General features: G+C 44.3%; 1 protein-coding gene across 6 annotated transcripts in view; it reads right to left on the bottom strand.

Moving 5' to 3' along the window:
• The window catches only part of KALRN (kalirin RhoGEF kinase), a 381,465-nt gene that overhangs the window by 143,947 nt on the left and 219,453 nt on the right, over positions 1-18,065 (bottom strand). For 5 of the 6 annotated variants that reach the window (XM_056861631.1, XM_056861626.1, XM_056861625.1 and 2 more), the window contains exons 29-31: positions 17,834-17,935; positions 13,262-13,404; positions 10,527-10,629 (exon numbers count right to left, since the gene is read on the bottom strand). In XM_056861631.1, coding sequence (XP_056717609.1) covers positions 10,527-10,629; positions 13,262-13,404; positions 17,834-17,935 — 348 coding nt within the window. Of the gene's footprint in view, positions 1-357; positions 470-10,526; positions 10,630-13,261; positions 13,405-17,833; positions 17,936-18,065 lie in introns of those variants that run through there. The other variant, XM_056861630.1, reaches the window with a different exon arrangement.

Raw genomic sequence — 18,065 nt, 5'->3', positions numbered from 1 at the left:
GAACAAACTCCTCTACACCCTTGCCATACATATTCTGTATGGCATGTTCAGAAGAAAATCAGACCCAGGGAAACCCAGTGTCTTGACCTTGTGGAAGCATTGTATGGGAAGAAAGACATCAGGAACTAGTGTCACCACACCCACCACCTCTGTTTACTCCCCTGCATTCTTCCCCAGTTCCATAACTATTAGGACTTACCTCAGATACTTAAAACAACAACAGAAAATAACAAAATGCTGCAGCTTTGATTCACATATGCTTCCCCCTCTCCTCCACCAGTGTAAATGCCAAGGGCCATATATGCACCAATTACTGCTACTTGAAGGTTGAACTTTACAAGTATTGAAAACGCCTACCTGTCCCCTTCAGCACAGAACCCCAAAGGTGGCAATGGAAAAACGAATCTTTCTTAGAGCCTTCAGTGTGGGAAGCAAACACAAAATCTTTGTGCTCTTGATTCATTTTGTGTATATCATTCCATGTAGGTGACTGCTTTGAAGAGCGACCCTTTTATGCATCACAGTCATTTCAAGAACGCTCAAGGGAGGAGGAGGGGCAGAATCACATGGACAGTTTTATGTGGGTGACCTAGAGAGGAGGAGGAAGTTATCATGATAGTGCTGAACATTGTGGGAGTTTCTGGCTGAACTCTGCTCAGAAACAGGCGCACGCGGGGGGGGGGGGTGTAATCTAAATTTACACCACTGACACATGCACTAGATGGGCTGCTTTCATAAATGGTGAAAAAAAATCATAAGCAATGGCAGAATATCTCCTTGCTTACTCCCAAATCCTCATAACTAAAGGCCAGGAAGTGATCTCCCACTGTGGAAAATTAATGGTTTAAGGACCTGAAGCATTTTTAATTGCTCTGCTGCCAATGGTTACTAACTGTAATGATACTTAATACATTCCAGAATAGGTATCTTTTATATGCACAAAGGGTATTTTTGTTGTTGTTGCATCTATAGTTAAAGTTTAAAGAACGGGTTAAAGTAACCCCTAAATCAACAGGACATCAAAACAATGGGGAGCTTCATGAGTGTTAGAAGTATTTTATTCATTTCATCAACTAGTGAATGCTGATCTGGCCCAAAAGTACAATTGGTATGACATCTCAGGGTGCAAAACCAAGCTGCTTTCAAGCCTCAGGTGATTCCTGCTCACACTTTAAAATAACTAATTTTAAAATGCTGCATCCCACAAAAACCCCTGCATTTAGAAGCATCCTACAAATAAGTTTCTCATCCAAATTGCATGATTTGCAATCCTGTGCTTTCACTGTAAAGTTTAAAAAGAAAAGTCACACATTTATGCATCATAATCTATAACTCCAGAGCCCTGAAAAGCTCCTAACCCCCCCACCAATCTCCTTTCAAACATAGTGCTTAAGTTACAACATGTCTGGGTACTGCCTGTCCAAGGCCCCTATAAGCTGCAGTATTAGAAGAATTTGGGGATCCTTGTTTGCCCCCCAACTCTGCTATTGGTCTCCTTGCTCCCCAATATTACACTGGCCCCAAAGGGATGCACTGCATGTTCATGAATTCCAAGAGGAGAATGGATAGGAGATGGAGTCCAACTCAAATGGCCATCAGGAGCCAGACACACACACACACATACACACAAAGGTGGACTGTATTCTGTCCATTAGGCCAAGAAGAAACACTGAGACTGAGCTCATCTCTTTGCTTTGAGAAGATCCAAAATGAGGAATGAGGAATACTCTGGTTTCTCTTGAGATCGTATACATCTTTTGGAATGAATATAACAGACAACAACCTGAAAACTCCCTTTTGGATTTAATGGGTAGGAGAATGGTAGATGCCATCCCAGAATAAGATGATGCCTCATGAATGTTAGTTAGTGTGGATAGGGGGCAGACTGGTGACAAATTTTTCATTGATCAGGGGAGTTTAATCAGGGATGAGTGAATAATCCATTATGCATCGTTTTCCTTTGCCATCTCTCCTGCCTCAGTTAATACCTCTTCCTTGAGTTGTCTCTGCTTTGATTGGCACTGAAGGGGAATATTTCCCTTTCTGGACCCCATCTTTCCCAAGCATAGTGAGAACAAACAGGAAAAGAGTTACTGCTGTAAGTCGTGAGTTTGGGAGAGGTAACAGGAACAAAAAATAATAATGGTCATGTGAATCCAGACTGAGAGGGACAGCTACCTGTCACTGGATATTGTGCTATCGTAATCATTCACCTCCTACATTTTCACCTCCTACCAGGCAGGTAACTCCAGAAGGGAAACCATTACAATAGCACAATATCCAGCAATGAGTCTGCCTGTTCTCTCATATCAGTGCATTTAAGCAGGCACAGAAGATTATTGGTCTTGGTTTAGTTTGTAGTCTCAAGTCTGTAGCCTCAACTGAAAAGGGTATAAGATTCTCAAGCACTTTTGGGATTGTGATGCATATGCCTCTTGAATCTGGCTCACAATGACCACAGATTTCATAGAATAGAATCATAGAGTTGGAAGGGACCACCAGGGTCATCTAGTCCAACCCCCTGCACAATGCAGGAAATTCACAACTACCTCCCCCCCACACTCCCAGTGACCCCTACTCCATGCCCAGAAGTTGGCCAAGATGCCCTCCCTCTCATCATCTGCTTATATGAATGGTGTGGTATCACCTGAGGGTGTGGCTTATGAGGGCTAATGGGAGGAGCTAAAAAGAGGGCATGGAGCTTATGAATTTCATTAAGAGTTCCCTACTTTTCCCCCTATAATTTGAATACTGTGCTGACAGTATACTAGCTTTGACTTGCATAATGTTACTGATTAAAAAAAAGAGTTTTCCACAGATCAATGAGGTGCACATATTTAGCTGGACTGTTCATGAGGCTGCTGACACCCCGTGAGCTGCTCTTTGGCCTAATTCACATCACCAGTTTGTCGCACCGCCTGCCCTTGAAAAGAACACACAGTGGTGCTGTTCCACATAGGAAGCTACTTGTGTGAAGTAGCTCCCTAGACAGTTGCCGCGATTTTGATCAACTCTGCACAAACTCTTTTACAAAAAAAATAGAACTTGAACTATTAAAACATAACCCCACATGGTTATGGTTATGGCAAGTGATAATACCACCACAAAGGTGGTTGTGTCAACTGGATTTCTGAGAAGCCTACCAGTACTATGGGCTTCAAAAGGAGCAAATTATCTGCATGGCAAAGAAAAAGAAGGAAAGCACTGAGGCATACCCAGCAGCCCACCGTGAACTAATGAAAACATATCTAGAGCTAACAAGGTTGATGAAGGGCAACACTGGCCTAGATTACAGGGAAATTGGAGGTTGTAAAGAGGAAACAGTTTCTATTGCAAGTCATTCCCATGACATTTCAGGGGCACTTTGTTGCAATAACTTGGCCAAGTCTGCACCAGCTGATAAAAGGCGAGCTTGGACCTGAGGCACCTAGGCACAAATCCAACCATAGACTCACTAAGGGCCAATATAAATGTGCTCGCTAGATACACTGGGTTTTGTGAAAACCCAACGTGTTTGCCCTGAAGCCACACATCAGCTGCAGGAATGTCATTTTAAATATCTTTTTTTTTGCTTGAACTGCTTCTTGGGGGGAGGAGGGGCTCCTGTCTCCCCCCCACCATTTTCAGACACTGAAACACCCCCCGGGAGTTATTTACATAACTTTGGAGCAACATGTGCACCCAGCCTCAATTTAAATAAATATAATAGTGACCTGCCACTGAAGGATGCTCTGCAGACAAGGTAAAATCAAAATGCTAAGCACAGAATATTAAGTCTTACATAAGTGATTAATAATAACAATAGTTTGTTATCTTAACTGTGTTGGTAGGTATACAGAAACTGTACTGACAGTCAAATGCCACCCTGAATGGCTTACAGTGGAATTGAATATTAACAGGTACAAGAGAAGTAATTTACTTTCAGTAGATGAATTTGAGCCTAGACTGTAACTCATACACCATTTCTCTTTCTCCTCCGCTAGACATCGCTATCTCTCAAGCTTAACACAGTTGTTTCAAAAACCCATAAAATCAAGTGCCCCCTGTGCACGCTGTATAAAACCAGCACTACCATTCAAACATCATCCCTGCAGAACCACTGAAGCTTGCTCAAGGCTGAAAGGTGTGCTTTGAGATGGGAAAAATTACAGCTTTCAGCAAGGAAAATGAGTGATGTTAAGAGAAATCAAGGAATGTGGTTCCGCTAATCCTCAAAAGCTCCTGGGGGTGCCAGCATTGCCACTTCCACCTGGACAAATCCTTTGAGAACCGGGCTGCGAATAACTTTCAAATAAAGCAGTGTGATCAAACAGAAATTGTAGGTTTTTATTGGCAGTGATTAAAAAAAAAACTAGGTTATTTTAGACTGGGATGATCCGCCGCCAAACAGTAGAAATGATGACTCGTGTGCATCTCATTCTCATTTTATATATATTGCAGCAAAGTGGGGAACCCACAAGGAATTCCCCCTCATCCCACTTCCCACACTATTTCCTTTTTTACTCCTCCTGAAAACTCATATATCCTCCCTTTCCCCACTTCTTTCTCTCCTTTCCACTCACCAACCAACCCACTTTCTCCCCGTCTTCAGCTACATTTAAATAAAAAATGTGCATCATTTGTACCCCACCTTTCTCCACACTGGGGACCCAAAGCAGCTTACATCATTCTCCTGTCCTCCATTTTATTCTCACAGCATCACAACCCTAAGGTATGTTAGGCTGAGAGAGTATGACTGGCCCAAGGTCACCCCAGCAAGCTTCCATGCCAGAGCGGGCATTCAGATCTGGATCTTCCATATCGTAGACTGCAACTCTAACTACTATACCACAATGGCTCTTTGTAGCATGGTCTCTGTTGAACAGTAGCAAGCAGCCAGTCCTTGGGAAGTCATGCAAGTCGCATGGTATTAGGTTGCCCAATGATTGTTGCTGGGCCTGGCACTGATGAGTCCTCCCTCAAAGACCAAACCAGCCCTGGAAAGGGTCCCACTCTCCCCAGCCTTTTACTGACAGAAACCAAGCTTGAAGGCTGGCAATACTGTTGTGGTTGCCTAGCAAACCCTACAACATCACTAAGATGGCATTTGTTTCTTAAAGCAACAGCCATTGCTTCAATTATTTTGGGGGTTTTAACTCCCCATGTCCTTTGTTAGATTTGAGATTTTTCTGCAAACCTGGGGCTTTCTCAAATTTTTAGAAAGATGCGCCTTGTTTGTTCAGGGCACCAATCTCTGGATTTAAGTATCCACAGCTTTGGCCATTTTGAGAATTTAATGTATTTATTAAAAAAATTTCTAGGCTATCTTTCCACCCAAACATGGTCCCCAATTGGATATATTGATGGATACAGCCATGACGTCTGCCAAAGATTTTCAGTTTGACCTTGGGCAAGTTTAGTTGCACTTAATGTTTGGGATGTTATGCATGCTTATGTTACATACTGAAAATCATTACAATGCTCAGACGTTAGATACGTTGTCAACAACTTTTAAAAGGAATGCAGGCAGGAGTGAGCAGAAGTGGGCCAAGGTCCTAACCCCCCTCCCCCCAAATATGATGCCATTGCAATATCCTCCATACCCCTGATATTCCTGGGTTGTCCACTAAAGGGAATACATCACATCTTAAGGCGTCCAGATTTCTCCAACAGGCCTTCAGTCCATATGTTAGATGCTAAGAGCTACATCAGAACATTCAGAGGCAGAAGAGTTATCTTTGTCACTACAATGTAACTGAAGCACCGATCTCATTCTAAGGTTTCTTTACAAAGAGAGAACCAGTACAAATGCTACCTAGCTATACAACTCTCTGCAAGCCTGGGCAGTTCTCCTTTCTTCCTGCTATACCTTTTGGCAGGCAATGCTTCCAGCCTTGCTGATTAAAAGCTATACTGTCCCTGCTCACCTTAAAGACAGTTTCTATCCTTTTTACTCTTGCAATCCTTAAGTGTGCTCAAAAGCCACTTCTTAATAATGTCTATGTACAGAGAGGGTATAAAGAAAAACATTTTCAGGAGTTGTTTCTCAGCTCCACTAAAACCAGGTTTGCCAGGTCTCTGGCTATAGTGAAGAAGGTCGCTAAGGCATTTCCAGGAATGTCGCTAAGGCATTTCCAGGTATAAACCGGAAGTGACTGCAGGTAGCTCCACGAAACACAGGAAACTATGGTTGTACTGGGAAGTGTCATCCCAACCCATGTCCCTGCCTCCATCCCTCCCAACAGTTGATAGGGCTGGCAACCCCACCTAAAGAACAGGACTAAAGATCATCCACAGGATGATCAACCAAGCAGTTAATGGCAACTACTGGTTATCTTAATGTTTTATAATATTTTAATCAAACTGCTATGCACCTGTGCCCTGACTTGGATAGCCCAAGCTATCCTGATCTCGTCAGATCTCAGAAGCTAAGCAGAGTCAGCCCTGGTTAGTACTTGGAGGAGAGACCACCAAGGAAGTCCAGGGTTGCTACACAAAGGCAGGCAATGGCAAACCACCTCTGAACATCTCTTACCGTGAAAACCTTGTGGGGTTGCCATAAGTCATCTGTGGCAAAACAACAACAACAATTATTACAACATGATACAAACATGGTTGTTGACAAGACTACCACATTCACATAGGCTCCCACTGCAAAATGTAGCAGACAAACACATTTATTTATTTATTTATTTAATTTAATTTATACCCTGCCTTTTCCCCAAAGGGTTCTCAAAGTAGCTTACATTGTTCTCTTCTCCACCTTTATCCTCAAACAGCCCTATGATAATGAACTGGAGCATTTATTTAGAGCATTGCTAATTTTAAAACACATAGGTGGCTTTTGTGCTGCATCTGAACAATAGATTTTGCCCAGCTGGCAGGAAAAGAAAGCAATAACACTTGAACTTGCCGTTAAGGCAAACATAACTTGTTTATCTCCTGGCTCCTATAAAAGTTATTCATTTAAGATTTTGTCCTGTTTTACAGGTTGACTCTCCCAACAATATTGGAGCAGGAAGGAATACAGTTTCCTTACAATGTTTGTCCTGCTTGTGGAAGGGAATACGTTTGCATGGCAGATACCATAACGCCCTCCAAATATACCACACACAATAGTCACTCGAGTCAGTTTAGAAGCATGTATATATTATTGCTCTTTGGTCGAATGAAACCCACATTCAACAGCATAAGTCAATTTTTTTTTTTTTTTAGCGTAAGTCAAACCTAACAGCACTGGGCATTAACAGAGATGGTCAGCTAAGCCACATGGTTCTTTGGGGCTGCTCCTGACGCTGGCTTGGCTGGAGCAAAGGCTCTGCTTACACGTGCTGTAAAGCCAGGGGGACAGAGGGTAACAGAACAGACCCGCCTGTACCTGAATCAATTATTGCTATTCCTTTCCTTTATTATCAAGCTCATATGACCAAAGATCTAGAGCATGAAGTATATATAAATTATTGCTATTAAAAGTTACAGCTCACTGATTGCTTCTATATGGTGTATAGGCCGAGAAAAATATAGCAGAAGATCATAACTGGAGGAAGAGGAGTGGTATTAGTCAGATTCCCCCAATTTCTTACAGATTAAAAAAAATTACACCCTGAAATCCAAATTTCAACAATTATTTTCACTGTACAATGAAGCCAGAACACCATAAGCATTCCACTATGGTAAGGAGAAAAGCGCTACAGATCCCAGACTCTAGCTTGCCTCCCAATCCAAAAAAGTGACTTCTTGTCAACCATTCCAGTGATACAGTCTAGAACTGATTCCTTAAGAATCTTATCAAAAATGTTCCTGTTGCTTCTGCAGTCCTGAGAGTTCTTGCCCCCAGCAGCCTCTCTTCATGCGTGGCTTATCAACTCCTGACGGAGCCTCACCCACCTCTAGTTGTTACAGCTTCACTGTGTCTATTGGCTCTAGCTTGCTAACTCCCAACGGGCCCCAACAGTCTCCTCCTCCTCCTCACATGCCCATGCCTCATTTCTGGGCCTGGACACACGTGACTCCCTATCCTCTCCCACTGTTTCTGGAACCCCTTGTATATTGCCGGACTTGAAGAGGTGGCTCAAGACATTTTGTCACCCAAAATGGTGGTGCGGTTTTTGAACCTTGCTGCCAGGTTTTGATTTTGCAGGTAGTGGAAAGAGTAAGGAAAGAGAGGTACAGGTATGTGCCTGATAGAGCAATCCGACCAGAACAATCTGTCTTCCGCCAAACATATTTGTCCCTGTGGGTGTTTCTATACTCAGTATTTGCACTTTCTGTAAATCACAGCACATATAAGCATTGGACTTGTTTATGTCAGTAGTTTCTTTTCCTGGGGCTACACTTGACACCTGCTAGGCTGGACCAAACATTTTGCTTACACATACTGTAAGGCAGGGCAGATGGTGGGAAGACAGAAAAGGCTCAGCCTCAGGCTACATTTGGCCCCCCAATGATAGGAAGCCCATGAGCAGCAATGAAAAGAAGCAAAGGCTTTGCTGGCACATGCTGGCAGCACAGTAGAAACTGGAGGGCAAAAGAAATAGAGGATCAGGTTTTGCCCTGTTCTAGTGATAGCTGTCTGTCTGTCCTGCAGACTGGGATGGGGAACAGATATACAGGATTATGGTTTTTCCCCCTGCAAGGCTAAGGAGAAATAAACAAACATGCATGAGACACAAGAGAGCAGTGACAGGTCAGATAATCTCTTTATTAAAAAGAGAAAACCATTAATTCAGAATATGATATCACCTGAACATTTTACTGCATTTAAAAGCACTGCATGCTGACAAACATGAGCCCATATATAAAAAATGGGGCCAATTTTAAACAAATTTGGCACACAGGAGGGGAAGCTAACCTGCTGCCACCCAACACCCTATGTTATTGCTACACTCTGCTATTTGAAGTGTATCTTTTCCCAACCATGATCCAACATGGGATCTCAGCTGGGCTAGGAGAAAAATGCTGGTGGGGGGGGAATTGTTTGTTTGTTTGTGTTGTCATGAAGAACTGTATCTCTCTGGAGCACTTAAAAATGGTTCCCTGGATCACTGTTTTCTTAATATACTCATGGAGTAGAAAAATACCTCAATGGGGGTATTTTAGTAGTCTCATGGGATTAAAAAAGCATCCCAATAACAAAAATGCATAGATTATCTGGGATTTATTTTCTACTCAGCTGTTTCCCCTCCCCAGAAAGTAACAAATGGCTGTAAGACATAACTTACTGCTGTACAGGTGATAATGTCCTAATAGAAAAAGGTTTTAGGATTCTTGGTAGAATTCTTATCTCTGAATTGTACCCCCCCCCAAAAAAAAAGGACAATTGGTATAGCTAATTCATCCCAATAGTGTTTTTAGGGTTAAAGCATTTCCCTCCTCATCTGAGGATCCTGGCTAAGGAAGAAAAAACCTCACTCACACATCAGTTCACTCCTGCCTATGCTCACTGCGCAAGTGAGAATTGCAATTACTTACAGACCAATACTTTCTTCCATTTGTCCAGACCGTGGGAGGGAGGATCCCTTGCAAAAGGGCTGCAGGATCCTCCCTCCCAAGTTCTGGACAAATGGAAGAAAGTATTGGTCTGTAAGTAATTGCAATTCTCACTTGCGATGGGGTGGAGGGTTACCCCATGAAGCCAATGGAAACAACTATCAGACTGATTTCCTAATTGATTTTCCATGCTTCAGTTCCAAAGTTAAAACTAACTCAATTTTTCAAAGTAACGTAAGAATCAAAGCCAAATCTGACTTTTTTGTAATATTTGTCATTGTCATCCTTAACAAACATTCTTGTACCGAGTGACTGCTTAGGTTACTTGCCTGTTAGCAGGTCTTATCAGTTTGCCTTCATTTTCCTGTTACCTGCCCACCATTCTTCCTTCTCTACCTGTTGTACTTCTTGAGTAGAAGAAGCACCCACCCCAAGGCCAATACACTGAAAGAAGAGTCCTTTTTCTTTTTCTGCTTGTCTAGTGTTACCCAGTGCAAAGGTCAGCTGTTTTATTTTTATTGCTATATAGACTCTTGATAGAACAATTACTTTGTGAATAGAATGCCTCTGTTCCAGTACACACAAGAAGGCCCCAGTTTGCGCATTCAACCTGCACGTTTTAGATCCTCAGTGTCCTAGAGGCAGTTCACATCGATCACAAAGGATGTATACACCAGAACTCACTGTTGGCATACATGAAGCCTACATTTTAGTCTACCCAGGTAATGTTTCTAAACTCAGTATAGTTTAACCTCAAAAAGAAACAATACTTCATTTTCTTTTAGATGTTTTCCCGTCCATATTTCAAATTCCTCAAGCCAGAATTAGCAGATAGGGATTCAGTGCCAGTGTGTCAAGTATACAACAGAGGTTAAAAGGGAGACTTCCGATGATGGCCAAGGAGGAGAAGCAAGCTCAGCCCAAAGCTGTGAGAGCTGCTGCCTGGGGAAAGGAGGAACAAGGTGAAGCAACCCCCTCTGCTTCCAATTCTGAGGCCGGTTGGGACTGGGCAGGAGGAGTGCCTCAGCAGAGTTGCATTTTTCAGGAATAAATCCTACCTTGTCACTGTCCACTGTATTCTGAGAGGTCCGGGATGCAATTGAAATGGTGTCGGGCTGACTGCTCCCGTCTCCTTGACTGTCGGCATCTTCTCCTCCCTCTCTGTAGGAAACAAACAGTGAAATGTCCTCAATTGCTTAGCTGATCATGCTTGTGTTACAACTCAATGTGTAATTTAGAATGATGTCACCTCTACCAAGAGCTTAGCACATAATAAGCACACTTGCTCTTGGAAACTGACTCTCTGGGACTTATATGGTGACGGCAACAAGTCTCAAAATAGCTCCATAATGAGGGTGGCCGGCCAATGGCCCATTCAGCTTGGATTTCTCACTTAACCAAACTCAGCCATCCAAATTATAGCCTTGCTGTTTTGAAAAGCTTATGTCAATTGCTAAGGGTCATTTCTAGGTGCCCACATTTTCAGTGGCTTAAATTAGGAGGTCATAAAATCTTTAAGAAAAACAGAACAACTATGTCAATTCTTCCTTTTTATATATTTCCTGGAGCTCAAAAGAGTATGAAATATTTTTCATCATTTCAAGGAGTACTGAAGTTGCATTCCACTGATATGGATCCAATTTGGTTCCTGTTACTGCATCCTAGAACACATTTAAAATACAAGGGTATCTAGGGAAAAGTTACTTTCTTCTAGATTAGTAACAACTGATAGTTTGTCCCATTGAGGTAAAATGAATTGTTATGCTTCCAGAAGGTACATACTTTAGGCCATTTCCAATGTTTCCTGGCTATTGATCTTTGCTGCAACAGCATAGACATCTCTATTCCTTAGCCTAATAGTTCAAATATACATTTTAGCCACCTATGGGATGACCTGTCACCCATCTACAGTATAAGACAAACATATAACTTCCAAGCCAACAGGTCTAAAGGCCACTTTAGCCACCACATACCATACTCTGAAATAACACCATTAAACTTACATTACCACAGTGTAAAACAAAGAATATATACAAATGCTGGTTCATTAGCATAGTTTGGTCAAGCTAGGATTGCTCCCCTCTCATAGGAGGCATGTGAACATATGAAGCAGCCTTCTGACAAACTAGAACACTGTTCTATGTACACTCAATACTTTCCTGCTCTGACCAGCAGTAGCTCTTCAGGGATTCAGGCAGACAAAAGCCTTTCCCAGCACCAGAGATTCTTTAATTGGAGAATACTAGGCATAGAATCTGGGACTTTCTGTATGCAAAACATGATATACAGCTCCTTTTTCCCTTCTCCCCCATGACTCAGTTCCCTCCCTCTCAGTTCCGAACTGCCATTTCATTCTCCATAGTGGCTACTACTGACTTCAGTAGCACTAGTATCACGGGAGCAGATTTTGTCCATAATTCCTCGTCTCTTTTGACCTGGGGTTAGGGATGAGTAGCGAGGTCACCAAGTTGGCACCATATTATTTAGGGTGGTTAAGACAAAGATGGGTCATAAAGAGCTTCAATATGATCTCTTCAAACTGGGGAAATGGCATTAAAATGGCAAATGAGGATCAGAGTGAGCAAGTAAAAAGTGATGCATATTGGGGCAAATAATCTCAAGTTCACATATAAACTGATGGGATCTGAGCTGGCAGCAACAGACCAAGAAAAGGACCTTGGGGCAGCAGTGGATAGCTCAATGAAAATGTCGATCCAGTGTGCAGCTGCTGTGAAAAAGGCAAATTCCATGCTGGCCCTAATTAGAACAGGAATAGAGAATAAAACTGCCACTGTCATACTGCCCTTATACAAATCAGTGGTGAGACCACCCTTGGAATATTGGATGCAGTTCTGGTTACTTGAAAAAGGATATTGTAGAGGTTGAAAAGATGTAGAAAAGAGCAACCAAAATGATCCGGGGGAGAGAGCAGCTGACCTATGAGGATTGGTTAAATTGCTTAGGGCTGTTTAGTCTAGAAAAAAGGAGAGCAAGGGGAGACATGATAGAGGTTTATAAAATTATGCATGATGTGGACAGAGTGGACAGGAAGAAACTTTTATCCCTTGTCCATAATATTAAGGGACCATCCTCTAGAGCTGAAGGGTGGGAGATTCAGGATAGACAAAATGAAGTATTTAATCACACAGCGTACAGTGTGAACTTGCTGCCACAGATGTGGTTATGGCCTCCAACTTAGAAGGTTTTAGAAGGGGAGTGGACAAATTCATGGAGGACTGGGCTACCAATGGCTACTAATCATGATGGGTATCTACTCTCTCCAGTACCAGAGGTAGTATGCCTCTTTAAATCAGTTTCTGGAAAGCACAGGCAAGATGATGTTGTTGCAGTCTTCCTGTTTGTAGACTTCCTAGAGGTAGCTGGCTGGCCAAGTTGTGAACAAAATGCTGGACTAGATGGGCCTTTGGTATGGCTGTTCTTATGTTCTTTATTTCCTCTCATGCAAGTGAACAAGAGTAATTCACTATCATATCACACTGACAGGGATACTGTGACAGGGAGATACAAAGTGATGGGCCAAGTCCTCCTCTGTTGTCTTGTTGACAAATCCCATTGCAACAGCCAGTGCTCCCAGCATTCGTCTTCTTCATTTCTGGGTTGAAAGGGGGGCATGCACAGCTTAGTGGGACCCAGGAATTGTCCAATTTATAGTGTGATATAGATATTTGTGTAATTTCTACCCTGCTGGCTGATCTGCACAAACCTCATTGTGTAGCTAAGAAGTGTATCCTCATTAAACAGGACAAAGACTGCAAGGGTTGACCAAGATTACCTCTTACTGTTGTTTCTCTGCTTTGATGGAGTCTTGGGGAGCTGTATTGGCTCTTTCAAAGCTCCTTTTAAGTGTATCATCCTTTCCTGTATCACTTCCCGGATGTTTTTAATCCATTCTTGTTTTGTTTCAATACTGGATGCCTAAAATGTCAACAGAGAAGGAAGTCATCATTATGACATTTTGCAAGTATTTGAAGTGCTGTGATGGAGTACTTTCTGGTCGCTCTTTTGTCTGCATTGTAGCCATCAGAAGTTCAAGTGCCAAATGTTGATAGGCAGCTGCACTAGCAAGAGCAAGTCAGATAAGTGCTGGATAAATATATGCAGTACCCAAAATACAATATGCCTATGCAGGGGAAATGGGATGTTTAAACAAAACATCTACCAGAAAAGGTCCTTGTTAAAAAAATCAATCAACAAAAATGACTAGCTTGGTCAGATGGGAGGAAAATCATTACAGCTAAGAAATCTATCAGGAATGGGTAGTAGTTGCAGAACAAGATGATTATAAAGGACCTTTCCATAAACAGTCTCCTCTTCAGGCCATGCCAGAAGTGCAAACTGCCTTACAATAATTTAGTTTGCATTGCTAGTAACACAACTGTACTTGATTGTTCATTTTACTCCTCCTGTATTAGCAAGGTATTCTGTGCCCGTATTCATTTGGGTCACAGGGGCTTTCTCCTAGTTTCATCAAACTCCTAGACCTTATGTTAAAGCTGCCCTGAGCCTGCCTTTGGCCAGGAGAGAGGGTGGGATAAAATAAAATAAAAATAAAATAAATAAAAACAAACATTACTATTGGAATGTTCTATGCTGGAAAATAGTGTTGTGCATATCGATATACCCGAACCGAAAATAAACCCGAAATTAGCTATTTCGGCAATATTCGGGATTCGGTTTTACTGAATACCAAAAAGAAGCCGAATAGGTTCGGCTATTCGCCTTTGCTCAGATGCACGGCTCTGTGCTTTCTCCCCTTTTTTTGACTGGTTTTGTTAGGACCCATAGTTGGGGCTCTTTTGAAGAAGGGGTCGTGTAATCGGAGCTAACTTGGTCAGATCAAACTATCCATCACCATTCAGTGGGTTGATCTAGATCAGGGGTGGGGAACCTTTTTCCTGCCAAGGGCCATTTGCACATTTATGACATCATTCAGGGGCCATACCAGGTGTAGATCTCCCAGTGGGGGAGAAAGAGGCGAGGGTTGCCAGGTCTCCAGCCACCACCTGGAGGTTGGCAACCCCACCACCTGGAGGCCACACAGAGAAGGCCTGCAGGGTGCCCCCACTTCCCCCTCCCAGGCAGAAGGGCAGCCAGCAGTGGGCCTGAGCAAATGAGGTGCCAGGGGGGCGCAGCCCACAGTTGATCGGCAAGGGAGGAAGGAAAACAGAAAGAGGAAAAGGGAGGGAGGGAGAAAGGGAGAGAAAGGGAGAAAGAAATGGAGAGAGAGGGAGAAAGAAAGAAAAGGACGGAGGGAAACAAAGAAAAGGACGGAGGGAGACAAAGACAGAAAAAGAGGGAGAAAAAGGAGAAAGAGTGATAGAAAAAGAGGAAGAAAAGAGAGAAAAGCCTTCCCCCCCCACACACACATACCCCCGTGCACGCTGGCCCCACGCGACCGGGCCCTAGCCTCCGCTGCCCACACACACACACGGCGGCGCACAGAGCCCCGCACGACCGGGCCCCAGTCTCCATGCCCTCCCCAGAGTCCACAAAAGGGCCCCCCCAAAGCCCAATCGGCTCCTGCGTGCATGCTCTGCCGCCGGGAGCCGCCAGCCTCTTTCCCTCTCCCTCTCGCTGCTCAACAGCCGACAGTCGGCAAGAGGAGGTCCAAAGGGCGCCGCAGTGCCGCTGTAAGCCGTGGCGCCAGGAACACCCTCTGGGAGGGCCGGCCTGCGCCCCACCTCTGCAGCAGGGCCCCGAAGCTCCCGAGGGCCACAAAAAATGTCCTCAGGGGCCGCATACGGCCCCCGGGCCCGAGGTTCCCCACCCCTGATCTAGATCAAACATAAGGGTTTTTTAAAAGATGGGGCTCACCTAGTCCTGTCCGGATGGATACACCCTTCAACTAAAAATAGCCAGTTTCAAAGATGTTCACACCACCAGGCTTCCGAAGGAGACTTCCTCTCCCACGCGGATGAGCAATCTCCTTCAGACAGGCCCCTTGGTCGAGACTTCGGCTGGCTCTGATATCACCCCCTCCCCCCATGAAAACTTGCTCTGAAACTGAAGGTCACTCCAAGTAGTGGCTTCATTTCCCAGCAACATGACCATCTCTTGAAATCAGATTTTTGATGACTATAATAAAGGACTGTTCACAGGATGTCATTTGCCACCAAAAGAAGTGTTTTCTGTGCCTTATTTTTCTTGCATTTAAGCCTTTCCCCCTCAGTATAGACATCATGCTATGCGCCCCAGATATGAAGGGAGCCCCCAGACTTTGAGGCGCCAGTGTGCCAATTGGCTCTTTCCACCAGTCCTTGGCAATGCTGAACTTCTGAACCTGAAAACTGATGGTCAGCTTGGTTCGCAAATGCCTGGAGGATGGGGGCAACCCTTCTGCTGGCCCATAAAATTAGACCCCCTGACCCAAAGTTCAGCAAACTTCGGTGACTGCCTAAAGAGAGTACCTTGCAGCCATGCTGCAAATTTGGTGATTCTACCTCCAAAACTGCCCCCACAGGAGCTTTGAAAGAAATCCCCATAGACTGTAATACAGCTGAAATACCCCTTTACCAGTATGGATATTCAGCTTATTCTGGGTTTACCCAAAAAAAATCGGGACCAATAAACCCGAGCCTGAAATTTACCAAAGTTCTTTTGCATAACCCTACTGGAAAATCTGACATAAAAATTAGCAAATGGGGTCCCAGTAGGAAGATCTGGATTAGGTGCAGAGATCTGGCAGGAACAGAGTGGAATCAATAGGACCAGGAACAGGGACAGAAGTGGAACAGGCAGCCAGGTAAAAGTCTGAAGAAAAGCAAGAACACAAACAGGCACTTGGACAGACAGGAATCCTCAGAACAGTAATAAACAGCAAGGCCCACTGAACAGATGAAAATCACTTCCTGCTAAGTCAGTGGTTCTCAACCTTTTTTGAGTTGTGACCCCCTTTTACAATTGCCAAGTAACCTGCGACCCTCGTCACATTTGCATAAATTTGCATAAATGACATTTTCAATAGGATAAAGAAAACACATTTGTTTTTTTGGCAGTCCAGGGTATCCGTATATATAATTACTTTAAATTTTAAAGTTTAAAACAAGCAAGCAAATGGTACTACCACGTGTTGCCCAGCAGCTGTGACTGTGTGGCACGGCAACCTTTCCTGGCAAGGAGGAAAGAGTGCCTCTGAGCATGCACTGCGTTCCTTGTCCTCCCCTCTCTCCCCAAAAACTCTTCTAAGCAGGCCGGGGCTCTCGCAAGGAAACCCCCTCTCTTGTGACTGGGACACTGCTTGTGCACAGAACTGCAGTTATCCCTCAAAGCGGAGCTCCGTTTAATCACCTCATGAGAGAGAAGGGCCAGGAAAGAGCCGAGGGCTGCTTTTCCCGCTCGGACTTTTCCTGCCTTTTTCTCCCCTCCGCCAGTCACCGCTCCTTCTGCACCTCACCGAACCTGTGCGCTCGAGGGGGAAATCCCGAACTGCGCATGCATCTAGACTCTCTCCCCCTTGGCCTTGCCAGAGCGGAACTGATGACTCAGGGCAGAAAAGCGAAGCCACCCTACAGACATGCGCACTTGGATTCCAGGCTGAAGCTCCCGCCCCACCCGAGCGTGGCTAAAAGTAAAAACAACGTGGCTGTAGCGGTTTCAAGGGGGACCGCCCTCTTCTCCTCCGAGACCTGAACTGGCCAAGCCAGGGGAGCTTCCTCGGCCTCCCACACATCCTGCCGCATCATCCGCCTGGCGCAGGTGCGACCACGCCCAGGGCTGGCCCGCCCGCCTCTCAGCTGGGCAGCAGGGCTACAGCCGCATCTCTGCAGCCCAGCTCCTTCTGGCTGTCAGTCGGCCAGTTCCTCACCTCTCTGCTTGGGGTCTTCCCTGCCCTCACGGACGGATCAGGGTTACAGGGTGTCTGGGTTAGTCCTGGACAGCCCGGGATGGGGGCTGTCCCAGGACAGTGGCGGCGACCCCCCAGAAAACACTTCGTGACCCCCTTGGGGGTCCCGACCCCCAGGTTGAGAACCACTGTGCTAAGTTATTACTTGTGTTCATACATTGCTGCAGCATTCTGATTCAAATCCAGCTCAATCATGAATGAAATATTGTCTGTTGGAGTCTGCATGAAGACTTTATTTATTTATTTATTTATTTATTATATATTTTTACCCTGCCCTCAATTCTCGGCCAAAGCTGGGCTCAGAGCAGCTCACAGATAAAAGGACTGCTAAGGAGCCAGTCAGAAGAACTTAGCTGTATTGATACATTATCGAACTATGAAATTCCTCCTCAAGAACCAACCACCATCTTTTTTACACTGTACTGCTGAGGGGCATCTATATAGCATTCCAGGTTTTTGACAAAAATGTGCTGGGTAGAGCAAATAAGTGCCAAGACTCACTTTCAGCACCGTTTTGTTATCTGAGGAGGGAGTCCGCCCAGACCATAAGGCAAACTTGCAGGGATCTCCTTCCACATGCTCCGTCACTCCCAGTTCTGAAGTCTATTAAAAAGAAGAGATTATTAAAAATATATATTTTAAATTATTTTAGGTAGGAAGGCCTGCCAAGATGGAGGGCGACGACAGCGATGAAGAAGAGGAAGGAGGAAGAAGGAGCTCACATATGGGGTCA

The sequence above is a fragment of the Euleptes europaea genome, chromosome 15 (assembly GCF_029931775.1).
Source record: "Euleptes europaea isolate rEulEur1 chromosome 15, rEulEur1.hap1, whole genome shotgun sequence".
NCBI classification, from domain to species: Eukaryota; Metazoa; Chordata; class Lepidosauria; order Squamata; family Sphaerodactylidae; genus Euleptes; species Euleptes europaea.
The sequence above is the reverse complement of the archived record's forward strand: the minus strand, read 5'-3'. Positions and strand labels throughout refer to the sequence as shown.